Here is a 27,814-nt window from a genome sequence, read left to right as displayed (position 1 = left end):
GTGCATGTGGCCATATTTAAAATCTCTACTTCTTGAATTTCAACTTGCAGGAGAAGTTTTCTGATTGGCCCCTGGGAATGAACTGTAATCACTGTTATTTTATGTCTATTTTATGACACTGAATCACCACCCTCTCACATCAGAAACTTCAAGTTTGCATTTTACTGGTCATTTCCTTCTCTTTGCATATGGTAGTCTGAAAGATCTGATCAAGACATCAGTTGCACAATAAATGAACTTGAAAGGAATACAACTCACATAAGATGTTAGTACAAAGACAGGTATATAAGATGTACCATCTCAAGTCCTCCATCCAATCAAGCATTCTGAGTTGTCGAAAAGATTCTAATCTTTCTTGATACAAACTCAGCCCTAGACCTCTAATTTCACCAAGGATCTATCAATCATTTGAACCTATTTTACCACTGTTTTACCATCTTTCATCTTTTACTGTATCTTGGTCATTATATATTTCATTAATTTATTCCTAGATAAATAGAATAGTTCTTCCTTCCTTTAGCCTCTCAATCCTTAAGCTTGTTTCCTTATATCATGTGCTTGAGATTGCCATTCTCTTTGCCCACCATTCATACCAATAGTCCTTTAACCTTGATAATATCTTCTTTTTAATGTAGTCCAAGCAGACTAGAAAGTTCACATCATTTTAATCTTAGGTTGATACTACCAAAAGACTCATTTTGTTTGTTTAAATATCTATTAATATTAGATGCTATCACTACCACACACCACTAGTCGTATATTTACAAGTTAACTAGGAGGGCTGGTTCTTTTCATTCTTCTCTGACCATGTTGAAGGGATATCCTTGAAATTTTTCTTTTTATTATTTTTAGTAACCAACCACAGATGTATTAGCATCTGTGCCCACATTTCCTTATAACAACTTTGTTGAAATATATTCCTACAATTCATTCATTTAGAGTATGCTATTGAATGGTTTTAATATATTCATAGAATGATCAACCATCACCATGGTCTATTTTAGAACACTTCTCTCACTCCAAAAAGAGTGATCACTCTCCTTGATTAACCTCAGGTTTCCCTGACTCCCCCAGCCCAACCCCTGCCCCAGCTCTGATCAACCACCAATCTACGTATTCTCTCTCTTGATTTGTCCACTCGGTGCATTTCAAATAAATTAAACCATGCAATATGTGGTTCTTTGTGACTGACTTTTTTAACTTAGCATGTTTTCAAGGTCCATCTATGTAGTAGCATGGCATTTCTTTTTACTGGTAAATAATATTCCATTGTATGGATACATATGTTTTATTTATCCATCTACGTATTGACAGATATTTGGGTTCTTCCACTTTCTGGCTATTACGAATAATGCCACTATGAACATTTATATGTGAGTTTTAGTCTAGACATGTTTCTATTTCTTTGGGTATATACTTAGGAGTGGAATAGCCAGATGCCCAGTTATTCTATGTTTAACCTTTTGAGGAACTGCAAAACAGTTTTCCAAAGCCACTGCACAATTTTACATTACCACCAACAAAATAGGAAGGCTGCAGTTTCCCCATTTTCTCACCATTATTACATCTGCCTTTTTTCATTATAGTCTTTCTTACTGGTTGTGCGGTGGTGGTATCTCATTGTTTTTTCTTTTTTCACATCATTTTATATTTTTAATTAATTTTTTAATTGAAGGATAATTGCTTTACAGAATTTTGTGGTTTTCTGCCAAATATTAACATGAATCAGACATAGGTATACATATGTCCCCTCTTTCTTGAACCTCCCTCTCATCTCCTCAATCCCACCCCTCTCATTGTGGTTTAGATTTATATTTCACTGATGGCTAACAGTGGTGAGCATCTTTTCATATGAGTTTGGTCCCTTGTAAATCTTATTTGGAGAACTATCAATTCAGATACTGTTCTCACTTTTAATTGGGTTACCTGTAGTTGCAAAAATTCTTTCTGTATTGTAGATACAAGCCCCTTATCGGAGAAATGATTTGCAAAACTTTTCTTATGGGCTGTCTTTTCACTCCCTTGATACTATCCTTTGAAGCTCAAAATTTTTTAATTTTGATGATGTCTAATTTATCCATTTTTTTGCTGCTTGTGCTTTTGGTATGATATCTAAAAAACTATTGCTTCAATTCACATCACAAAGATTTACCCCTATATTTTCTTCTAATAGTTTTAAGCCTTACATTTAGGACTTCAATCCATCTCAGGTTAATTTTTACTGATGGTGGGAGGTAGGAGTTCACCTTCATTCTTTTGCATGTGGCTGTCCAGGTGTCCCAGCACCATTGGCTGCAAGACTATTCTTTTTCCATTAAATTGTCCTGGCACCTTTGTCAGCAATTGCTTGTAAATGTGAGAATTCCTGAACTCTCACTATTTTTTTGTTGATCTACAGCTATCCTTATGCCAGCACCACACTCTCTTGAATATTGTAGTTTTGTAGTAAATTTTAAAATTAAGAAGTGTAAGTTCCCTGGGACTCTTGAATTTCCACACGAATTTTAAGATCAATTTGTCAATTTCTACAAAGAACCCAACTAGCAGTTTGGTAGGAATTGTTTTAAATCTGTAGATCAATTTAGGAAGTATTGCCATTTTAACAGCTTTAACTTTTCAAATCTGTGAACATAGAGTCTTTTTCCATTTATTAGGTTTTATTCAGTTTCTTTCAACAGTGTTTTGTAGTTTTCAGTGTATATATTTTACATTTCTTTTGTTAAATTAATTCCCAAATATTATATTTTTATTTATTTATTAAATATTTATTTATTTATTAAATATTTATTTATTAAATATTTATTTATTTATTAAATTTTTATTTATTAAATATTTATTTATTTATTAAATTTTTATTTATTCTTTATTTATTGTAAGTGGGATTGTTTTTTTAAATTTCACTTTGGATTTTTTCATTTTGAATATATGTAGAATATATGTGTATTGTAGAATATGTCTAAGTGATATATGTATAAAGTGTGAAAGTTGAAGTGTTAGTCTCTCAGTCATTTTCTACTCTTTGTGACCCCATGGATGGAGGAGCCCAAGAGGCTCCTCCATCCATGGGATTCTCCAGGCAAAAATACTGGAGTGGGTAGCCTTTCCCTTCTCTAGGGGATCTTCCTGACCCAGGGGTTGAACCCCAGTCTCCCGCATTGCAGGCAGATTCTTTACTGTCTGAGCCACCAGAGAGGCCCCATATATAAACAGCATACGTGTGTGTGTGTATATATATATATTCTATATAGCAATACAATTGACTTTTGTATATCAAGCCTATTTCCTAAAATTTTGCAGAATTTATTATTGACTCTAGTAGTTTTGACTGTTGTGTTTCAGTTAATTAATTAAATTTTTATTGAGGCACAATTGACATATAATATTACATGTTTCAGGTGTATAATATAGTGATTTACAATTTTTAAAGGTTATATTCTACTTATGCTTATTATAAAATATTAAAATAATGCTAATGCTTATCACCTTCAATGGGCAGTCTTGATATACCAGCCCAGGAATGAACCACCTAACCCAAATTCCATCTGAAATTTGCTAACAGCGGAAACTAATCATGAGAGAAAAAAACAAAACACCTTCAGTCTCTCTTACATTCACAACAACTTTCTCTTTTGTCCTTTATGCTGATAGCCAGATATTTAAGTTAAGCCAAAGCAATTTCTCAGATTATATATGTGTGTGTGTGTGTATATATCTATCTATATGCATATATAGATAGATAGATAGATATCCCAAATTCCCACTGTCAAACTCTCACTTTTTGGCAGACCATCAATACCAGTTTTGCTGTCCACCTGGATCCTAGCTAATTATCCCTTTACTAAAAGAACTTATATTTTTGGTTTAAGACTTTTTCTGCACAGTACACTGGGCTTTCTTACTTTTGCTGCCCAATTTTGATTACAGTCTCATTTCTACTTCAGTTTTCATATTAATTCATTTAATATCTTATTTCAACTCAGAGACATTGCCTGTAAACTTCTGCTTCTTTTTAAAATTGAAGCATAGTTGATTTACAATATTGTATTTTGCTTCTTTTATCATGAAAATTCCTCCATGAGATGAATCTTAGGGACTAAATGACTTCCTAGATGTTTTCTCAAATAAATCTCTTCACTGAGGGCTCTACTAATTGTAACTTCCTTTTATTTGTGCTTGAATAAATAATTAAAGCACTATTTCATGACGTCTAAATGACTATTGTTTGTCCTGTTTTAGAAACTCCTGGAAAGGAGTCCAAGAGTGTGCTGTATACAATACTTAAACCACTGTCACATATAAGTAAATTAAACTTTTAAAAAAATATAATTTATCTGTTCCTCCTCTGATTAGATTAGAAAGGAATGACCTAGAAACAATCGTGGAACATGTGCCTTCAAAGCCAGCATCCTAGAACCCAGATTTATGATGATGGCATAGCGGAAGATTAAGTTACATTATGTGACATTATTCCACAAATAATTCCACTCATTCTCCCAGACCACGCTGCAAGATAGATTCTTAATGGTGACTGTTACCCACTGAACTTGTAGAGTAAATTTTGTCTTTGTTCTATACTATAACCTTTTAGATCAATAGATGGGCACCTCCATTATCATGGTGACTGGACATTGTAAAGTCCTCAGGAACACTAAGAATCTTTTACTAGCTATTAGTCAAACCTAGTAAAATTTAAGATATTGCCCACTCCTCTGTTTCTTGCCCTCAACTTCATAGCTGAAGCATGTGTATTCAAAATGAAAAGAAAGGAATTCAGACAAATTGAATCTGATAACTCAAAAAATACTTCCAGAACAGAATTTCAGAAGTGTCCCTTTTTAATGTATGTTCTTTGTAGTTGTAGCTGAAATTAACATATAGAGCTATTTATTTTTCTAAATATTTTATACCTTAAAAGTTGAGCTTTTTTTTTTAACTAAACGATAATTTTTTATTTTCATTCAGTATTTGCGACCAGCTCTCCTTAAAATAAATGAATTGTGTTATCAATTGAGTTTTATGGGACTATGTTCTATTGAAAAATGTCATACCTACACCCTGCAAGAATTTAAAGCTGCACAAGTTGTACGGCTAGCAGAGGTGAGAAAATTTGTTACAAGAGTTTTTCCCCCATTTTTGATGCTTTGGTGCCACTAATGATATATATTCATCAATGTCTAGGTGACAGAGCGCCTAGAAGAATTTCGAAACGAGGCAAAAGATGTGGTCAGAAAAGCTTGTCGAGTTGCTCTGCGTGCTGCAGGATTTATTCCTGATGACTGTGCACGTGAATCTTCTGAGGGTATGAAAGGGAAAGAATGCCGCTGGACTGGAAGTGGTGGCTTTCTGAAATGTTAACTTGTTTTCTTTCTACTTTTCTTGAGTTTAAACTGCCGTTGTTTAGTTGCTAAGTCATGTCCCACTCTTTTACACCCCCATGGACTGTAGCCCGCCAAGCTCCTCTTCCATGGGATTTTCCAGGCAAAAATACTGGAGTCGATTGCCTTTTCCTTCTCCAGATCTTCCTGACCCAGAGATCGAACCCACGTCTCCAGCATTGCAGGCAGATTCTTTACCACTGAGGCACCTGGGAAGCCCTAAGTTTAAAATAATGATCCTATATTTCAGTTCTTCCAAACATTGCTTGATAGATTATAAATTCATTGTATATTATAAAGTGGGGGAAAACAGTAAATACTAAATCTTTTTTGCATTACCCCTGCTTGTGTATAGTATTTCTAAACTGGTTTACAGAACCTTTCTTTCACAAGCATTTTATAGTTGACTCAGGGTCTCTCTGCTTAAATGTATGTTCGACCAATTAGTATAGACAATCTCAGGACTGGCCCCACCTGGCAGGAAGGCTAAAGGAAAATTTTATGCAGGCAGAAAAGAAGAGTAAAAGTGTTCCTGAAAATCAGATCCTATTAAAACGGATGTGAGTAAGCTGTCTAGCGTCTTTTGTTGAGTTGAAATCCTTTGATGTGGAATTTGTTTGGATAACTGGGTTATTTCCTGGCGTCTGAAATATCTCATGAACCAAAGCATTTTGTAAGTTTTAAATTTTACTTGTCTCTTAATCCATATTGAAAAAAATGGAATTTTTACAGAAGGATTCTTGTTACTGCCTCTTCTGTTGTTCGTAGGTCCTTTTAAAATGCCAGAAAGCGGAAGTCTCATTGAGTTGCCTGCAGGAGACTCTGATAAAATGACCTACACAGAGCAGGCCAGCAAAAGGCATCACTGCATGAGGCTGACATGGTAAATGGTTATTCTTTCTTTCAGGAAAAATTAGAGCTTCCATCATTCTCAGGTTTCATTAAAAGTCAAAGCCTTCGGGACTTCACTGGTGATCCAGCGGTTAAGACTCCACACTCCCAGTACAGAGGGTGAGGTTTCGATCTCTGGTTGGAGAAATGAGATCCCACATGCCACACAGCACAGCAAAAAAAAAAAAAAAAAAACTTTTTAAAGTTGAAGCTTTATCACAGGATTTGCTAGTAGTGGTGAGGGATTTGGGGGACCCAGTATCCTGATTGAAGGCCCCAGAAACCCACCTCTCCAGCTGCCACCCAGCAAAGCATCCAGAAAGAGTGGTGGGTATGTCCAAGGGCCAAGAACTCCTTGTTGATCTCTAAGGTTTTGTCTCCCTCTGGCCCAGTCAGGAGCACCAGGCAGGTGGTAGTAAGAAGCCAGGCACATAGAGATTTGGAGTCTTCTCCAGTGAATCTGACAGTAAAGAATTTTCCTGTAATGCAAGAGACCCGGGTTCAATCCCTGGGTTGGAAAGATACCCTGGAGAAAGAAGTGGTAATCCACTGCAGTATTCCTGCCTGGAGAATTCCATGGACAGAGCAGCCTGGCGGGCTACAGTCTATGGGTCACGAAGAGTTGGACACAACTGAGCGACTGGCACTTTGACTTTCCAATGGCTCTGGAGGGCCTGCTCCACCTGTCTTGGTCCCTAAAGAATTACAGGCAGCTGTGTGGCCACACCAAGTTCCACCACCTTTCTGAGTCAGGTTTTGTCACCAGGAGACCAGGGAAGAAAGTTTGCCTTCCAGACTTCACCAGGACCTTCCACCTGCTTGAAGTGAAGTGAAAGTGAAAGTCGCTCAGTCATGTCTAACTCTTTGCAACCCAGTCCATGGAATTCTCCAGGCCAGAATACTGGAGTGGGTAGCCTTTCCCTTCTCTAGGGGATCTTCCCAACCCAGGGATCCAGGTCTCCTGCACTGCGGGCAGATTCTTTACCAGCTGAGCCACAAGAGAAACCCAAGAACACTGGAGTGGGTACCCTATCCTTTCTTCAGAGTATCTTCCTGACCAGGAATCGAACTGGGGTCTTCTGCATTGCAGGTGGGTTCTTTACCAACTGAGCTATGACCCACCTGCTTACCCAACTGGATTCTGCATCATTCTAAAACTTTATCACTGCAAGTAACCCTTGCAAACAAAATAACCAAATATTACCTGAAGAGTGTATGTGGCACTAGAAAACACTGATGACTGTTACTCTGTGCTCATTAACTTGGTCCAGCTTTTACAGCTATTTGATTAACCTTAATTGTGTCCCAGTCCTGGTATCTGAGATGGTAAAGAAACTGCCTGCAATGCAGGAGACCCAGGTTTGATCCCTGGGTCAGGAAGAGCTCCTGGAGAAGGGAATGGCTACCCACTCCAGTATTCTTGTCTGGAGAATTCCATGAACAGAGGAGCTTAGTGGTCTACAGTCCATGGAGTTGCAAAGAATTGGACACGACTGAGTGACTAACACTTAAATGTGAGATAATCAAATAATAATGCTTGTATTGCAGTAGAAAGCAGTGACGCAGTCCCTGAGCCTATTATCACAGGCTAGAGGCACCTTAGGCTCCACTTAAGCAGAATGAAAAGTTATTCCTAATGCCTTGCTGACTCAGTTTGCATTCTAAGCACTCAAGTAGGGAAGCATTAAATTTTCATCTTGGGGTTAGCAGTTGCTCTCCAGCAACAATTACTGAATAGCAAAGATTCCATTACCATTAGAATGTAAGTCACAGACATGTATTTACTAATTTCTTCTTTAAAGCATCTTTAAAAAAACATCTTATGGCCCCTTTGGCTAGATGAGCTATGTGCTTTTTTTCATAACTGTATTGCTCATTAAATACCCTATTGAATGGTTAGAACGTCTAGCTAAATTGATGCTGTATATTTGTGTTTTAGAGTGAAGAATGTCTAAGAACAACTCTTCTGGACAATAAATCCCTGATATCACAATATAAGTAGAAAGTCAAAGAGAAATTATATTTTAAAACTTAAATACTTGCTTTAGAGTCACTTTCAAAAATATGCAGTGACTATGGAAAACTGAAGCTTTTTTTTTTCTTTTCAAGCTTTATTCGTCTAAATGACTATCTAATTGAGAATACAATGCATGTCCTAACAGTAAATTCTGCTAGCTCTCTTTTGAATTACCTCACTGACAAATTAAAACGAACACCTTCAGCAGATGTCATTCAGAAATGGATTACAGAAGAGAAACCTGAAGTCACTGATAAAAAGGTAAATTCAGATACAATTAAGAAAATTCACTGGGCAAGATTCATTGAGAAGTGCTTGCTATGCTCTGTGAATTATGCTATATTTTGTGTACTGGAAAACGTAGGAGAAATGCTTAGAGGGTTTCACAGTATAAACAGTCTACTGTGCACATACGGAATGGAAGTATGAAAATCAGCATATCAACAAGTATCTAATAGCAGAGAAAACATCTATTGTGCTGAATATTGCAGTCACTCTCACAGGCATTTGCTAAAGGTTCCTCATGTGTTCACTCCATAAATATTCCTTAAGTATCTACTGTGTACCAATCCCTATGCTCAGTGTTGGGTACAGAGTGATAAAAAGCATAGACAGAATACTTGCCCCCAAGAAGCTTATAGTTCAGGTGTCATTGTGAGCATGAACTGGCAGAGAAGCAGGTAAAGTGGTATAAATGAAAGAGATAAACAGTGGTTTAGAGGCAAGAAGAAGAAAATCATGGGAGCAAACCTTGGTGCTTTCAGTGCATAATCTCTTGGGAGGATGTTGATCTTAGAGTAATTTGAGATGTTTGAGATTAAATAGTACAAATGAATAGTAGCAATGCATTCTAGAGAGAAGGCATGTTATCTGTTATCCCAATAAACTTTTCCCTAGTCGATCCTGGATTATGACACCATCAGTTCAGTTCAATTGCTCTGTCGTGTCTGACTCTTTGCTACCCTATGGACTGCAGCATGCCAGGCTTCCCTGTCCATCACCAACCCATGGAGCTTGCTCAAACTCATGTCCATTGAGTCGGTGATGCCATCCAACCATTTTATCCTCTGTCATCCCCTTCTCCTCCTGCCTTCAATCTTTCCCAGCATCAGGGCTTTTCCAGTGAGTTAGTTCTTCGCATCAGGTGGCCAAAGTATTGGAGCTTCAACTTCCGCATTAGTCCTTCCAATGAATATTCAGGACTGATTTCCTTTAGGATGGATTGGTTTGGTCTCCTTGCAGTCCAAGGAACTCTCAAGAGTCTTCTCCAACACCACAATTCAAAAGCATCAATTCTTTGGCATTCAGCTTTCTTTATGGTCCAACTCTCACATCCAGTATGAAAAGGCAAAAAGATATGAAAAATGGTGCCATACCAGGTACCTAAAAACACAGCCAAACATGTTTATCTGGTTTCATCAAGCTTCCTACCTCCATATCTATATATCCCCAGGAAACCCAACTATGCAATTTCAAGGGCTGGTGCTCTTTGTAATAGTTTTCATTTTCTCTAAAAGTTGAATTTTAACTGCATATGCCTTTTCATTACTTTCTCTCCTTCCTTGTTCCTAGTTCCTTTTTTTTCTCAATACTATCGCATTTTGAAAGTAACATTTATCTTTCTAATTATAAAAGTAATATATGCTGAGTGCAGAAAATTTGAAAAACACAGAAATACACAGAGAAAAGCATTCTCTACTATACCAAGACATCTATTTCCAAGGGTGAAAAGAGAATCATACTTTACTTACTGCTTTATCAGCTGCTTTTTCCACTTCCCAATATATTATGAAAAATCTCCCAGGTCAATTTGTATTTTTTTCCATATAACATTCTCACATAGAAATGTATTATACATCTCATAAATAGTTTTCTATTGTTGATCACTTTTCCACTACTCTAAATAATACTGCAAAGAACATCTTTGTCTATACATTTTTCATGCATCTCTGATTTTATTCCCCTTAGAAGAAATTTCTAGGTCTGGAACTGTTGGGTCAGAAATATGCTCACTCATTAAGACTTTTGGAACTGATGTATAAATTCCCAGAAATTTTTGTGTCAGTTTACAACCTTCCTAGCAAGGTTTAAGTATGAACTTTTGCTCACATGCAATCTAGATGTTAGCATTCATTTCAGTCTTTGTCTATCTGATGGATGTAAAGTAGTGTATCACTACTTTAAAGTGTTATGTTCCTTTACTACCACCCCTGTACAAGGACAAGGGGATAGGTGTTGTGATGAGAAAAACCTGGGTGTCTGTTCTGGTCTGCCATTTATGAAGCAGTATGTCCTGAATGAAATGTTTTACTTTCTCCAGATCCTATTTTCTTATGGCAGTAATAATGATACCTACTAATACCCACTACATATGGTTGGTATGCAATTTACATGAATACTCAGCTCTGTCTGGCAATCACTAAATACTCGAGAAATGTTACTGAATAAAGTATCAAGAGAAAGAGAAAGAAGAGGATGTTGACTGGCATTTCCTTTAAAAAATTTCAGATTATGACCTTGGCCCATTTTTCTATTTAAGTTTACTGTCAGTGATCATATTATTAGTATATATTCCTTTTGACTATATCAAGTAATTTCTATTTAAATATAATCAACCTTCTATCTGCTATATCCGTTACTGATACATTTTTTCCAGTTTGTGGTTTGCCTTTCCACTTTGTTGATAGTTTTTTTACAAGAAAAGAAGTTTTACATAATTACATAATCTTTCCATATTTGCCTTTATATTTTAATTTCAATGGTAGTATTCTTTGAAAGACATGCCAACATTATAAAATCAGCTAATTGTATGAGTTTATGTGCCTTCTGTAATACAGAGGTTTTTTATTTTAGACCTTGATACTTAATATCTTTATGGCTTCCTTGGTGGCTCAGCGGTGAAGAATCCACCTGCCAATGCGGGAGACATGGGTTTGATCCCTGAGTCAAGAAGATACCCTGGAGAAGGGAATGGCAACCGACTCCAGTATTCTTGCCTAGAGAATTCCTTGGACAGAGGAGCCTGGCGGGCTACAGTCCTTGGGGTCGCAGAGAGTCAGGCATGACTTACTGACTAACCAACCAACAACTTATAGCTTTATAACACTGCACATGTGCTCATTGCAGGGGGTCCCTGTTTTGGAGAAGCAGGAAGAAGATGAGTCTCTCATTCCGATGTTTCTCACGGAACTGATTTTGACAGTCCAGTCACTGCTCTTTGAGCCTTCTTTGGAAGATTTTCTGGTAAGTGTTTCCTCCCTTAATGTCTGTGTATAAATAACTTCTTGGAAAATGAAGCAATTGTTCTACTGTTAAATGATTAGCATTTTCACTATTGTCACTTCTCTAAAATGATCATAAGAAAAAGAGCATTGTTCTGTGTACAGCATCTACATAAAAAGTATCTGAAAGTTTAGCATGTTTTCTTTCATTTGAGACAGATTAGGGGCTTGATAGGGTATACTCTCAGGAGAATATAGTTTGTATATGAATTTAGAGGACTTCACTTGTGGCTCAGATGTTAAAACATCTGCCTATAATACAGGAGACCTGAGTTTAATCCTTGGGTCGGGAAGGTCCTCTGGAGGAAGAAATGGCACCCCACTCCAGTACTCTTGCCTGGAAAATCCCATGGAGGAGCCCAGTAGCTACAGTCCATGGGGTCGCAAAGAGTCGGACACAATTGAGCGACTTCACTCACTCACTTATAGGCATCCTTCTAATGTGAGTCCAAGCAATCACTGTTGTAAATACCATTTTGAAATATTTTTTAAATATGTCACATTTAAAAGGATTTTATTGTTTTGGTATCTATTTTTAATTTTTTAATTGGAGGATAATTGCTTTACAATATTGTGTTGGTTTTTTCCATACATCCAGTTTTTGCTATGCTATGCAGCCAATTGCTACTAGTTTGGCCACTTAAAGCAATATTTACCTCCATCTCTGTGGGTCAGGAGTCTGGGCACCTTTTAGCTCCTTCTTTGCTTCAGGGCCTCTCCAGGCTGCCCTTTGGGTGTTGTCTGGGCTGAGGTTTCCTCAGAGGCTTTACTGGGGAAGGATCTACTTCCAGTTTCCCTCAGGTTGTGAAAATTCATCTCTAAGCAGCTATAGGACTGAAGTCCCTGGTTTCCTGAGAGAAGTCAGCTGAGAACCATCCAGTTCCAATATGTATGTCTGCTTCTTCAAGACCAGCTGGAGAATCTCCTTTGAGAAGGCCCAATCTCTCTTTTAAGAACTTTCACTTGATTCAGTCAGGTCTACTGTGGCTCGGCACATCCTTTCTTTTTTAAATATGTCTATTTATGTATGGCTTTTTGGCTGTGCTGGGTCTTTGCTGCATGCAGGCTTTCTCTAGTTGTGGTGGGCAGAGGCTACACTCTAACTGTGGTGTGTTTGCATCCCACTGCGGTGACTTCTCTTGTTGTAGAGCATAGGCTCTAGGGCTTGCGGGCTTCAATAATTGCAGCAAGCGGGCTTAGTTGCCTCATAGCATGTAGAATCTTCTCAGACCAGGGATCGAACCAGTATTCCCTGCATTGGCAGGCAGATTCTTAACTACTGCGCCATGAAAGTCCCATCACATTCTTGATTGACGCACAGTCAATTATGTCTGCAAAGTCCCTTTGTCTTTCCCTATAATGTAACCTCATCATGACTGTGCCATCCATCATGTTCACAGATACTGCCCATACCCAAGAGAAGGGGATTTTACAGGGCATGTAAACCAGGGAGGGTGGATCCGGGAAGATATGTTAGAATTCTGCTTTCCTCCAGGTACAAGCACAGGTTAATAGACCAACCAGAGACTATATTTTCTGTCCTTAGCTGGTGTACTGTGATGCAAAAGCACTGGTAATCAGAATCTCTAGATTCTAGTCTTGGCTTTTCAATTAGTAGGCTCTTTGACCTTGGGGAAACCACTTACCTCTCTGAGGTTCAGTACATGCATCTGTGAAATGAGGAGGCAGGTGAGTTTTAAGGTTGCTTCCTCTTGCAACAATTTTTGATTCTGTAATTTATGAGATCATCAGGCTCGTTTAGGGTACAAGAATGAGCAGACTGCTGAGGTCCCTGTGGTTGGACTCTCTCTCAGGAGTTCCCAATAAGAGAGCCACTGGATTTTCATGTCTGGGCCAGAATATTCATAGCCTTAACATGGCAGACAGAGTACAGGAGATAACACAAGAAAGCTTTCTCCAGCTCGCAGCTGGCTGTTCTCCTTAAGTGTCAAGGGATAGGCCTTGAAAACTTCAACACTTAATCTTTCCTGTTGTAGGACCCTACTCCCAACATGAGTGTTAGTCAGTCATTTGTGTCCCACTCTTTGCAACCCCATGAACTGCAGCCTGCCAGGCTCCTCTGTCCATGGAATTCTCCAGGCAAGAATACTGGAGTGGATAGCCTTTCCTGGAGCTTCCCAACCCAGGGACTGAACCCGGGTCTCCTGCATTACAGGTGGATTCTTTACCATCTGAGCCACCAGGGAAGCCCAACACGAGTATTTTTCATTCCTAGATAAGTCGTAGGCTAAGCACGTTCATATGTTCACACCACACATAAGATTTTGCTTCATGAAGCCCCAAATTAGCCAATGGCAGTAAAAATAGTACTGTCAATCATGAATTTTCTATTTTTTTTCTCACTCTTATTTTGGTCATTAGTCTTAGCATTTCAAACACACATATGTGCATAGAGCTTCATCTAAAGGAAAAATTATATACTGAAGTCTTGACATCTGACATTGTTCTTGCTTGGGTTAACTATGGTCTTCTACTCCTTGATCCAAATACTTGATCCAAAAGATGATGCTGTGAAAGTGCTGCACTCAATATGCCAGCAAATTTGGAAAACTCAGCAGTGGCCACACAACTGGAAAAGATCAGTTTTCATTCCAATCCCAAAGAAAAGCAACGCAAGAGAATGCTTAAACAATCGCACAATTGCACTCATCTCACACACTAGTAAAATAATGCTCATTCTCCAAGCCAGGCTTCAACAATATGTGAATCGTGAACTTCCAGGTGTTCAAGTTGGATTTAGAAAAGGCAGGCGAACCAGATCAAACTGCCAACATCTGCTGGATCATCGAAATAGTAAGAGAGTTCCAGAAAAACATCTATTTCTGCTTTATTGACTATGCCAAAGCCTTTGACTGTGTGGATCACAATAAACCATGGAAACTTCTGAAAGAGATGGGTATACCAGGTCACCCGACCTGCTTCTTGAGAAATCTGCATGCAGGTCAGGAAGCAACAGCTAGAACTGGATATGGAACAACAGGTTGGCTCCAAATAGGAAAAGGAGTACGTCAACGCTGTATACTGTCACCCTGCTTGTTTAATTTATATTCAGAATACATCATGAGAAATGGTGGGCTAGATGAAGCATACGCTGGAATCAAGATTGCCGGGAAAAATATCAATAACCTCAGATATGCAGATGACACCACCCTTATGGCAGAAAGCAAAGAACTAAAGAGCCTCTTGAAAGTGAAAGAGGAGAGTGAAAAAGTTGGCTTAAAAGCTTAACATTGAGAAAACTAAGATCATGGCATTTGGTCCCATCACTTCATGGCAAATAGATGGAGAAACAGTGGAAACAGTGGCAGACTTAATTTTGGGGGGCTCCAAAATCACTGCAGATGGTGACTGCAGCCGTGAAATTAAAAGACACTTACTTCTTGGAAGAAAAGTTATGACCAACCTAGACAGCATATTAAAAAGCAGAGACATTACTTTGCCAACAAAGGTCCATCTAGTCAAGGCTGTGGTTTTTCCAGTAGTCATGTAAGGATGTGAGAGTTGGACTATAAAGAAAGCTGAGCGCCAAAGAATTGATGCTTTTGAACTGTTGGAGAAGACTCTTGAGAGTCCCTTGGACTGCAAGGAGATCCAACCAGTCCATCCTAAAGGAAATCAGTCCTGAATATTCACTGGAAGGACTGATGTTGAAGCTGAAACTCTTAATACTTTGGCCACCTGATGCGAAGAGCTGACTCATTTGAAAAGACCCGGATGCTGGGAAAGATTGAAGGCGGGAGGAGAAGAGGACGACAGAGGATGAGACAGTTGGATGGCATCACTGACTCAGTGGACATGAGTTTAAGTAGACTCTGGGAGTTGGTGATGGACAGGGAAGCCTGGTGTGCAGCAGTCCACGGGGTCGCAAAGAGTTGGATGTGACTTAGAGACTGAACTGAACTGACCTGAATACTTGATCCAACACACATTTTTCAATTTTTTCCTGTTCCTGTTGTGTTTGACAGACCTCTGATTGCATATGACTCTTACTTACTGCTCCCACCTCTGGAAATAGAGTCCCCCTTGGTTAAATTTCTCTTGGTTTTACTCCTGTGCCACATCTCATCCTTTCCAGTCCTCTATTTGGAGCATCTTTTTTGTCTGACCTTTGACTGTTGTGATCCTTAAAGGCTCCCTCCTCCTCACATGCTATATATTCTTCCTGGGTGCTTGTGTCTGTGCCCATTGTTCTAAATACTGCTTCTAGAATGGCATCTTTAAATGTATATTTCCATCCAGTACTTTTATTCTAGGCTCCAGACTTAGAGCCATCTGGAAATCTCCACAGTTAAGTCCAACTCACCAAAATAAGGGCTTCTCAGGTGGTACAGAGGTAAAGAATCCACATGCTAATGCAGAAGACAACAGAGATGGAGGTTTGATCCCTGAGTTAGGAAGATCCCCTGGAGGGGTAACTGGCAACCTGTTCCAGTATTCTTGCTTAAAAAATCTCATGGACAGAGGAGCCTGGCGGACCACAGTCCATGGGGTCACAAAGAGTCAGACCCAATTGAGCAACCGAGCACACACACACCAAAATAAATTAAACTTATCAGCTTCTTCCAAAACTTACTTTTACTTTTCCTTCTGGATTTGAATGAAATGCAGTATCCAGATGCCCAAGCCAGCAATCTAGGAGTCATCCTGTGCTTAGTCAATCAGTCATGTCTGACTCTTGTGACCCCATGGACTGTAGCCCTCCAGGCTCCTCTGTCCATAGGATTTCCTAAGTAAGAATACTGGAGTGGGTTGGTATTTCCTTCTCCAGGGGCTCTTCCTGACCCAAGGTTCCAACTAGTGTCTCTGGTGTCTCCTGCACCACAGGCGAATTCTTTACTCACTGAGCCATCAGGAAAGCCGATCCTCCCTTACTCTTTGGGATCAAGTCCTGTGTGTTGACCTTAGTTGCACCTCTCTTCAATGAGAACCCCATCCCTACTGTGACAGTCTTTTCTCACCTGCCTGCCTCTCTGCCTTCTAGTCCATTTTCTACATTGTTGACTGCAAGATTATTTCTTAGGCATATCTTATCATGTCACTTAAAATTAAATTTCTCCGTTGTCTATAGTAGCATTTTCAAAGGATGCTGTATAAGATACTGATAGACATTCTAGGAGACAGGGGGTTGTGATATGCATGTACATATTAACAAATATGAAAACATCTTTTTAACAGATCCAGAGGAAAATCCTGTTTAGCTTTGCTTAATCTGAGGTTTCTTCCCAAACTTATCTGACCCTGGGTAGTCCATGGTCACAATCTGGGGAATGCTGGGCCACTAGCTCAGCATCACTCACAAGGCCTTTCATGAGGGGCTAACTGCATTTTAGCACACTGGCACTTACACTCCAGCACACAGTCCTGCTGCCCTCCTTGGGCCTGTCACATACAACGGCTTACAAGAACTCTCCTCCCATCTTGTATACTTGAGAAGCTCCTGCTCATCTTTTAAGGTTCATCTCAAGAAGTACCTTTTCTTTATATCATTTAGATAGATTTTATATTTATTATGAATTAAAAATTAACTTGTGCTCACTGAAGAGAATGTGAAAGACACAGAAAGACGTTATTAGCAACATTGGTCATCCCATGTGCCACAAATAGAAATAACCTTTTAACATATTTAGACGTTTTCTCCAATTTTGTTTTAGTACATACTGATATATACAAACAGACTTAACTTGCCATGAGATTTTACACATGCATTTTAAAATGGGATTTATCACCAGTTTTATCCTGCTCTCTTTTTTTTTATAAGCTTTATAGCGTTATAAACTTTTCCCCACGTCATTCATTAATCAATCTTTGGAGACACCATTTTGAAAAGGTGCCTAATTTTTATTTGTATAAATATACTATAACTTAACTCTTCTTCAATTTTTGAACACTAAAGTATTTCTTTAATTAGTTTTTACTATAAGTATTGCTTCAGTGAGTGCCATTCCACATGAATCATTGTTTACATACCTAATTGTTCTCTAAAGTTAGATATCTAGAATGGAAATTACTGCTCAAAGAATATAAACTTTTATTGATCGCCTGCTAGTCAGCCGTGTCTGACTCTGTGACTCTGTGGACCGTAGCCTGCCAGGTTCCTCTGTCCATGGGATTCTCCAGGCAAGAATACTGGAGTGAGTTGCCATGCCCATCTCCAAGGGACCTTCCTGACCTAAGGATCAAACTTGTGTCTCTTATGTCTCCTGCATTGGCAGACAGGTTCTTTCCCACTAACACCACCTGGCAAGACCTAGCCACCCTTTAAACATTCCCTGATTTGCTTAAGCCCATCTTGGCTTTCTTTCCCTTATGACTTTTCAGGGTTTTGTTCATATTTCAAATGAATGTAATATATTCATCTTAATGTGTTGCAATTTTTTGCTTATCAATTTCTCTCTCAACTAGAAAACATAGTTCCTGAAGACAGGGGCTATGTCTTCTGATTTGTCATATACTTAGAGTCAATGTAGTACTTGGTATGGTTGAATGAATTATTCTTATTTATTTTAATATTTTAGAAAATTCAAAATTTTTTATGAATATACCCATATATGTATTTACATTTTTGTTTGTGCTTTTCTCTCTAACAGGATGGTATTTCAGGTGCAATTAATCATTCCCAAGACACTGTATTATCAGTTCCTAATCTCGTGCCTGATTCGTATTTTGATGCCTTCACCAGCCCTTACATTAACAACAAAATGGAAGAAAAAACTTGTGGGTTTGGTCCAAGCTTATCAGCAGTATTTGATGATGATAAGAATTATCACACAATTATCTTCCTAATAAAGGTATATTTTCTTTTACTAAAGCCATTTTTACAATACTTTAAATTTTTAATTAACTGAGCAACATATTTTCTTCCTGTCTTATCTTTAAATTGAGTGCTACTTAATCTCTAGATGGTTAAGAGATTTTTTTAAAGTCCTAGTATATCAGAGCACTGATGATAGGAAAAAGACATAAAGGAACAAGCTGTTCAAGATGGCGTAACTTCTAGGGGACAAAATAAGGTTAAAAAAGGAAGAAGAGTCATTATTTGAGCATTGAGTGGTGCAGAAGAAATAGAGCAACTGAGGAAAACTTAAGGTCCTGCTAAACAAAAAAGAACCAAAAAATCAGAATATACCCAACTCTTTCCCCACAACCAGAAGATAAAGTAATCTGCACATTGCTACACTTAACAAAATAGAATGCCTTTGAAGTATAAATCTTATAAATTACTCGAAATCCATGAACTGAATTAATGAAAATATATTAAATACATGAGAACTTACCATAAGGAAAAATCAGAAAAATGAAGATTTAAAAAGCTAATGAATATTCCTTCTCTTCCCCCTCAAAGCCATGAAACAAAAGCTGTACTGTAAACTCAAGTATACAACCTCAAACACATATTCAAGCCTGAATATGCATGAAATAACACCTCAAAAATTCAAAATATAAATGGTATTGTTTTAAGACAAAATTATCTCAGAAATGTAGAATAAACTGCATAGTGTCCAAAGGAGAATAAACTGAAACTAAAATTTAAAAGACAAGAAAACAACTAAGAGAATGAAAATAAGCTAGTGTTTGTGCATGTCCTCAGTTGCTCAGTTTTGTACAACTCTTTGCAACCCAATGGACTGTAGCCCACCAGGCTCCTCTGTCTATGGAATGTTCCAGGCAAGAATACTGGAGTGGGTTCCAGGGGATCTTCCTGACCCAAGGATAGAACCCACATCTCTTGTGTCTCCTTCATTGGCAGGAAGATTCTTTACCACTGTACAAGATATAAGAAAAAAAAATGATTAGAAAGAAAATAATCAAAATAGAAAACAGGCAAAGAAGAAATAATATACATATAATTGAAGTCTCTGAAGAAGAAAAACAAAACAAGGGGTAGAACAGGCAAATAACTATAGCCCGAGAAAAGAAACTGTGAATCTATATACAGAGTACCTTGGAAAATTGACTTACATCAATTAACTCTGAGATACATACTCTTGAAACTATTATCTTTTAAAGAAAAAAAATTTCCTCCAGGTCTCAAAGCAAAATAATAACATAACATATGGAAGTAAGAGAATTAAACCAGCATCAGGCTTCTCAAAAATGACATATAAAGCAAAGTGATGATGGAACAGCACTTTTTAATGAAACTCAAGGGAAAGAAGTGTGAATCAAGAATTTTTATCTAGATAAGCCAGTCCTTCAAGTAGCAAGGTTACAGAAAAAGCAGTTTTAGAAATACAATGCCCTGGAGAACTTGACGCTGATCGGGAGTTTTTGTGGAACGAAGATGAGTTTCATCCAACCAAGAGATAGCTGGTAATAAGAATGATCTTTCTATTTGTAGATCCACATGTAACGAGCTTGGAAGTTGCCACTCCATCCTAACAAGTAAAAAGCTGAACACGTTGACTGAACAGACTGTTAATGGGTCTTTAAGAGAGGCGAGGACATAGGGAAAAACCACAGCCCTCAAGATTGAAAGGACAGAGAAATATATACAGGGAGTCATGGTTCTGAGAGCAGAGACTCATGGACAGAAATCTCAGTGAGAACCAGTGCCAGGAGGGGAAAACCAAAACTGTAACTGGTACATTGCTGGAGGCTCAGTGTTAACAACTCAGAGTAAAACACTCAGGGGACCCAGTTATAGGAGACTCCCACAGTATTATGAAATTTACCTGCAGGAGCTCAACCAGGTTCTCACAGTAAATATTAGAAAAAGATCTCCTCATGCTTCCAGCAGGGAGAGGGGAAAAGAAATAATTTGAAATACGTCAGGCCACTCTGTTCTTAACAAGGCCTGCCCTTAGAGGAAATTAGTTATCCAGAGTTTAATTTGCTAGTGTATTGTCAGGTCTTTACTGACCTGAGGGAAGGGAAATACACAACTCCAGCCTACTCTAGCCATCCTGTCCCACCTAAGGAGAGAGGGGCGGGTGGGAAAGCGAAAGACATTTATGATACAGTCCAGAGGCACTGGCTCAAAAAAAGACTGAGGCCTAATCAAAGGATGAAGGTAAAATATATCCCCTTCCCTGACATGTATCATCCTCTAACTAAGGACCTATTAATAGCCATTCCTTTTACCAAATATATCACATCCAGTTATCAAAAAAAGTTACAAGGTATATTAAAAAGGGAAAAAATTAGAAGACAGAGCAAGTATCAGACCGAAACATGTCAGGGGTATTGGACATATCAGACCCAGAATTTAAAGCAACTATAATTGAATAATCATACAACTATGATTAATAGTCACTGGAGAAGGAAATGGCAACCCACTCCAATATTCTTGCCTGGAGAATCCCATAGACAGAGGAGTCTGGCGGGCCATGGTCCATGGGGTCACAGAGAGTCAGACACGACTGAAGTGACTGAGCATGCATGCATGATTAATAGAACAACTGTGATTAATAGAATGGGAAAGACTAGAGATCTCTTCAAGAAGTTAGAGATATCAAGGGAACATTTCATGCAAAGCGTACAATAAAGGACAGACATGGAATGGACTTAACAGAAGCAGAAGATATTAAGAAGAGGTAGCAACAATACACAGAACTATACAGAAAAGATCTTCATGACCCAAATAACCACGATGGTATGATCACTCACCCAGAGCCAGACATCCTGGAATGCAAAGTGAAGTGGGCCTTAGGAAGCATCACTACGAGCAAAGCTAGTGAAGGCAATGGAATTCCAGTTGAGCTATTTCAAATCCTAAAAGATGATGCTGTGAAAGTGCTGCACTCAATATGCCAGCAAATTTGGAAAACTCAGCAGTGGTCACAGGACTGGAAAAGGTCAGTTTTCACTTCAATCCTAAAGAAAGGCAATGCCAAAGTATGCTCAAACTACTGCACAATTGCACTCATCTCACACGCTAGTAAAGTAATGCTCTAAATTCTCTAAGCCAGACTTCAACAGTATGTGAACCATGAACTTCCAGATGTTCAAGCTGGATTTAGAAAAGACAGAGGAACCAGAGGTCAAATTGCCAACATCCATTGGATCATCGAAAAAGCAAGAGAGTTCCAGAAAAACATCTACTTCTGCTTTATTGACTATGCCAAAGCCTTTGACTGTGTGGATCATAACAAACTGGAAAATTCTGAAAGAGATGACCACCTGACCTGCCTCCTGAGAAATCTGTATGCAAGTTAAGAAGCAACAGTTAGAACTGGACATGGAACAACAGACTGGTTCCAAATCGGAACGCTGTATACGTTCCGATGTACGTCAACGCTGTATACTGTCACCCTGCTTAGTTAACTTCTATGCAGAGTACATCATGAGAAATGCTGGGCTGGATGAAGCACAAACTGGAATCAAGACTGCCAGGAAATATATCAATAACCTCAGATACGCAGATGAACCAACCCTTATGGCAGAAAGTGAAGAAGAACTAAAGAACCTCTTGATGAAAGTGAAAAAAGAGAGTGAAAATATTCAACGTTTATTCAAATTCAATATTCAAAACTCAACGTTGAGAAAACTAAGATGATGGCATCTGGTCCCATCACCTCTTGGCAAATAGATGGGGAGACAATGAAAACAGTGAGAGACCTTATTTTTTGGGCTCCAAAATCACTACATTGGTGACTGCAGCCATGAAATTAAAAGACACTTGCTCCTTGGAAGAAAAGCTATGACTGACCTAGACAGCATATTAAAAAGCAGAGACATTACTTTGCCAACAAAGGTCCATCTAATCAAAGCTGTGGTTTTTCCAGCGAGAGGAGAAGGGGATGACAGAGTATGAGGTAACTGGACGGCATCACTGACTCGATGGATATGAGTTTGAGCAAGCTCCGAAAGTAGGTGATGGACAGAGAATCCTGGCGTGCTACAGTCCATGGGGTCACAAAGAGTTGGACATGACTGAGTGAACTGAACTGAACTGATGATTAATATGCTGAAAGCTTTAATGGATAAGACACACAGCATGCAAGAACAAATGGGCAATGTAAGACAAAGAATTCAGAGAAAGAAAATATGGAGTAGTGTTCAATATTGTAAAGACAAATGCAACCATAAGAAGGCAAGGCTTGTGGTCCCATGAGTCAGGGCTATAAATCTCTGTGCACAAAATAGTACAGGATATGCAAAAGGGAAAGAGATGCAATGTGACATAAATGGTACATAAACAGAATTACTGTGAACAGAAGCCTTTAACATGGAGCTTTCATCAGAAAGCAGATCAAGTAGGAAACATGGAAATTAGGATATAGAATTCTTAACTAACATAATCAATGATAAATAATAAAGAAATAACCATTGAAACAGAAAAAAAAAACATGAGGGATTTTTATCCAAATAAAAATTTACTTGTCTAAATAAATATGAAAACCTTGCAGACATTTATCCAAATAAATTTGAAAACTTAGATTAAATGGATAGTATTTTTAGGGAAACTTGGGTATCTAAATTAATAGCATTGGAAATAGAAAGCTTGCCAGTATCCACAGAAACAGAGGAAGTTATTAAAGTTATAAAAAAAAATACCTTATAAAAAGCACCAGGCCCAAATGGGTTCACAGGGGAACTCACCAAAGACCATATATTCACAAAATACCGTATATAAAGAGATCAACTCACCAAAGGCCATATATTCACAGTATCACATAAATTGTTCCAGAATACTGAAAATCCCTGGTGGAAAAATCTCCATTTGTAATAGCAACAAAGCAGGTAATATATTTAGGAGTAAACCTTAGTAGGAAATGCTAAAAAAACCTATATAAGAATATCTTTAAGTTTTCTTAAATGCTTCTGGAAGACACAAAGATAGATAAATGTTCTTAGATGGAATGACTCAACATAATAAAGGCTTCTATTCTCCCTAGGTTAATTTATAAATGTAATACAAATGCCAATAAAATAATAATACTAATAAACTTATTGTAGAGCATGTTAGGTTTATAGTAAAGCCTATAAGGAATAATAGACATTCATGGAAGCTTGGAAAACCCTAAAAAAGAAAAGTTATTTGGGGTACTATGCTAGCTAAGTATTAAATATAAACTCTATAATTAAAAGATTGTGGTATTGGCGCATGCATAGTTATCAGGCCAGTGAAATAGAATAAAAAGCCCAGAAAACCTAAGTACACATGAAAATTTATTAAATATGGAGTGATTTCCAGGATATACTGTTAGGTGGAAAAATTAAGTTAGACAAGAATATCTATAGTGTGCTACTCTTTATGTCAGAAAATAGGGAGGAGGAGAGATAAATCAGATATTAAGGAAATTGGTTCCCTAGAGAAGACAGTGGGAATGGTGTAGGCAGGATGGTGGGTTTGCAGTAGAAAAGATGAGAAGAGTCACACTTAGTTCTAAACATACCTTTTGGTATGAGTTCAATTCAGTTCAGTTCAGTTGCTCAGTCCTGTCCAACTCTTTGCAACCCCATGAATCCCAGCACACCAGGCCTCCCTGTCCATCACCAACTCCCAGAGTTTACTCAAACTCATGTCCATTGAGTCAGTGATGCCATACAACCATCTTATCCTCTGTCATCCTGTTCTCCTCCTGCCCCCAATCCCTCCCAGCATCAGGGTCTTTTCCAATGAGTCAACTCTTCACATGAGGTGGCCAAAGTATTGGAGTTTCAGCTTCAGCATAAGTCCTTCCAATGAACACCCAGGACTGACCTCCTTTAGGATAGACTGGTTGGATCTCCTTGCAGTCCAAGGGACTCTCAAGAGTATTCTCCAACACCACAGTTCAAAAGCATCAATTCTTCAGTGCTCAGCTTTCTTCACAGTCCAATTCTCACATCCATACATGACCACTGGAAAAACCATAGCCTTGACTAGACGGACCTTTGTTGGCAAAGTAATGTCTCTGCTTTTTAATATGCTATCTAGGTTGGTCATAACTTTCCTTAAAAGCCTCTTGATGAAGGTGATAGCGGAGAGTGAAAAAGTTGGCTTAAAGCTCAACATTCAGAAAACTAAGATCATGGCATCTGGTCCCATCACTTCATGGGAAATAGATGGGGAAACAGTGGAAACAGTGGCTGACTTTATTTTGGGGGAGGGGGGCTCAAAAATCACTGCAGATGGTGATTGCAGCCATGAAATTAAAAGACCTTTTAGTATAGTCCAGTATAGTTCTTTAAAAATGTATGTGCTTCTCTAGTGGCTCAGTCGTAAAGAATCCATCTGCCAATGCAGGAGACGTGGGTTCGATCCCTGGCTCAGGAAGATCCCCTGACAAGGACATGGCACCCTACTCCAGTATTCTTGCCTGGGAAATCCCATAGACAGAGGAGCCAGGCAGGCTACAATCCATGAGGTCACAAAAGAGTGGGACCCAGCTTAGTGTCTAAATAACAACAACAGGAAAGCTATGAGAATGAGGAAACAAAATCTTAAAATAGAATGCAGTAAAAAAACAAATGAACTTTTCTATATTTCGAAGGGGGAAACACGTAAAACAAGTAACTTTTAAATACAGTGTTTTGCCGGTATACCCTTAAGCTAAAGATCACTGTAATTATAACAAATATTACGTTCCAATTCGTTTGTTTTTCGCAGTGGTATTAGTGCATTAGCAATTCTGAAATGACTTTCTGTGTATTCTGGCATTTAGCAAACAACTAAACATATTGTGGATAATGAAATAAGGCTACTCATCCTCAGAAAGGGAAGTACAAATATGGAAGAGAAAAGGCCAGAATGGTGTTATATTGGAAATGGAATTATGAACTCATGATTTTTAATTAATCAATAGAAAGAGAACTATATATAGGGTTTTGTGTATGTATGTATGTATATTTGTGGGGGGTTGTGTGTGTGTCTTGTTCTGCTCACTGAGATGGTCTAGAAGCAGTGACATCCTAATAGCGATGAGCCCATTTAGTGTCCACACATTGATTTCTATGTATCATTCCAAAGCAAAAGATCCTTATGTCTGAAGAAATTGCTTATTCCTAGGACAACCGAAGTACAAGAATAGCCCAGAGCATAGTGTTGAACCAAAATATGAGTGAAAAGTGAAAGCGTTAATTGCTTAGTCATGTCTGACTCTTTGTGACGCCATAGACTATAGCCCGCCTAGCTCCTCTGTCAATGGAATTTCCCAGGCAAGAATACTGGAATGGGTTGCCATTTACTTTTCCAGGGGATCTTCCCGATCCAGGAATTGAACCAGGGTCTTCTTCATTGCAGGCAGATTCTTTACCATCTAGCCACCAGGAAAACTCCGCCACCCCCACCCTAACACACACAAATAAGAACTAATGGAGACATGCAGAAAAGATTAAAAAGCCAACCTGAAGGGTCTCCCTAGAACAATCTGACCATTAAAATAAGTAATGGTTATAACAGTGTTTGAATAAAATGAGAATACATAAGCATATTTTATGAATGAATGAATGAATCGATGGAGTGAGAATGGAAAGTTCTTCCTTACAGTAAAATGCCAACTAGTAAATGTAAAAGGAAAACCTAAAAAAAGATCACCACTACAGCAACCATAGAAATAGGTGAGAATCTCCAATGCATACTGAAATAGATATGCAAAGGTATGGTGAGAAAAAGGACTTTTATCTCAAAACATTTCTGGATAGGATATTTATTGATTTAAAGAGAGAAAATAGTAAGTTTACATTGACAGACCTCACAGATACCACTTTAGTATGTTAACATCACCAGTAATGGGACAAATCAACATTACGTGCCTTTAAACATGATACATGAAGAACATACATCATTTCTGTTGTATTATTGCCAAAATGTATAACTGAATGTAAGCATTAAGAAGTGTTACACAAACACACACACACACATGTTACTCTTCAAAAAGGTAAAGATCATGAATGACAAAGATTGAGAAATTGGTTCAGATTAAAGGACACCAAAGATATGTGACAAGATACAATACCTGATCCTAGATAGGATAGTGGGCCAGTGGGGAAAAAAAGCTTTTTATTTTGCTATGAAAGGCATTATTAGGAGAAATGGCAAAATTTGTATAAAGGTCTGTAATTAGATAATAGTATTAATATCAATGCTAATTTCCTGATTTAAGTCATTATATTAATACTATGGCAGCTTAAGAAAATATTTTTATGTTTGTTAAATAAACCCTGAAATATTTAGTGTTAGAAATATCTTGTGTCTGCAGCTTTCTTCCAAATGGTTCAGAAATATAGAGAGAATCATAAAGCAAATGTGATATATTATTAAAATTTAAGGAATTCAGTGACAGTATGTGGAATTTTTTGAACTATTCCAGCAACTATGCTGTGAGGTTTTAAAAACCATATTTCAACATGTTGGTAGATCTTTACACTTTTGGGTCACCCATTGTGTTTCTGCCTAACACTTGCATGATCGTGTACCAGAGACACTATTAAATCTGCTCAAAGGAGATATACTTTGACATAGTATCTTCCCTTCAATTTTTAATGTAAAGAAATAAACAGCAGAAACATTCTGGAATATTATATGATGTTGGGGTCCTTTAATGGACCGGAACCTTGTGGTACGGAGTCGACAACAAGAAAGTGAAAGAGAGAAAGAGGCTGATATCCCTTGGTTTACACAGAGGACCAATATTGTCCTTGACACAGGGCTTGCATCACTCACCAAGGTACCAGGCGCCCTCTCGAGTGGGGTCTTAGAAGCCCGGGCAGAAAAGTGAGCACGACGGTTCTCCACACTCCAGAGAGTCAGCCAGAAAAAGATAGAGAGAGAGAAAAAATGAAAGAGGGAGACAAAAAAAGACCTGGAGACCTAAGCTCTAATGGAGCAAAGGTGCTTTAATGATTTTTCTATGAGTATACATAGGCTGTGGTACAAGAAACTTCTTTCGGGAATGATAGAGATCAGAAAACCAAATGTACGGCAACCGTTACCAAGGGAACAAGGGGTAATGTTAGTCACACGGTCAGGACACAATCCATATCTCAAGAAAGGGGAACAAGACTAAGCAGTTTTGTCCTAAAGAGAATGTTTACTAAAGGAGACCCAAGCCTGCCTCACACAATGACCTCAGTCCCTGGGAGCAGCGTGCTGTTCCCCTTGAAGAGGGACTGAGGACTCATGAGAGACCGCACGTAGGAATCCTCCCGTCAAACATTCCCCGACAATATAAGAAGCCTATTGAAAGGAAATAAATGGACAAATATCTAAATATAGCCATCTAGGGTGTGTGCTATTGTTTGTAATTAAAATTTCTACCATTACCCACTATGTAAAGCAAGAGTCTGAGCCACCTACCCTAGCA

At 38.3% G+C, this 27,814-nt stretch overlaps 1 protein-coding gene across 1 annotated transcript in view; it reads left to right on the top strand.

Annotated features, from left to right (window-relative positions):
- The window catches only part of DNAH6 (dynein axonemal heavy chain 6), a 282,979-nt gene that overhangs the window by 37,145 nt on the left and 218,020 nt on the right, over positions 1-27,814 (top strand). The window contains exons 6-11 of the mRNA XM_070479741.1: positions 4,963-5,097; positions 5,179-5,299; positions 6,144-6,258; positions 8,376-8,544; positions 11,410-11,526; positions 18,173-18,373. Of these exons, the coding sequence (XP_070335842.1) occupies positions 4,963-5,097; positions 5,179-5,299; positions 6,144-6,258; positions 8,376-8,544; positions 11,410-11,526; positions 18,173-18,373 (858 nt within the window). The remainder of the gene's footprint in view (positions 1-4,962; positions 5,098-5,178; positions 5,300-6,143; positions 6,259-8,375; positions 8,545-11,409; positions 11,527-18,172; positions 18,374-27,814) is intronic.

The sequence above is a fragment of the Odocoileus virginianus genome, chromosome 2 (genome assembly GCF_023699985.2).
Source record: "Odocoileus virginianus isolate 20LAN1187 ecotype Illinois chromosome 2, Ovbor_1.2, whole genome shotgun sequence".
NCBI lineage: Eukaryota > Metazoa > Chordata > Mammalia > Artiodactyla > Cervidae > Odocoileus > Odocoileus virginianus.
This window is presented reverse-complemented; position numbering and strand designations above follow the sequence as displayed.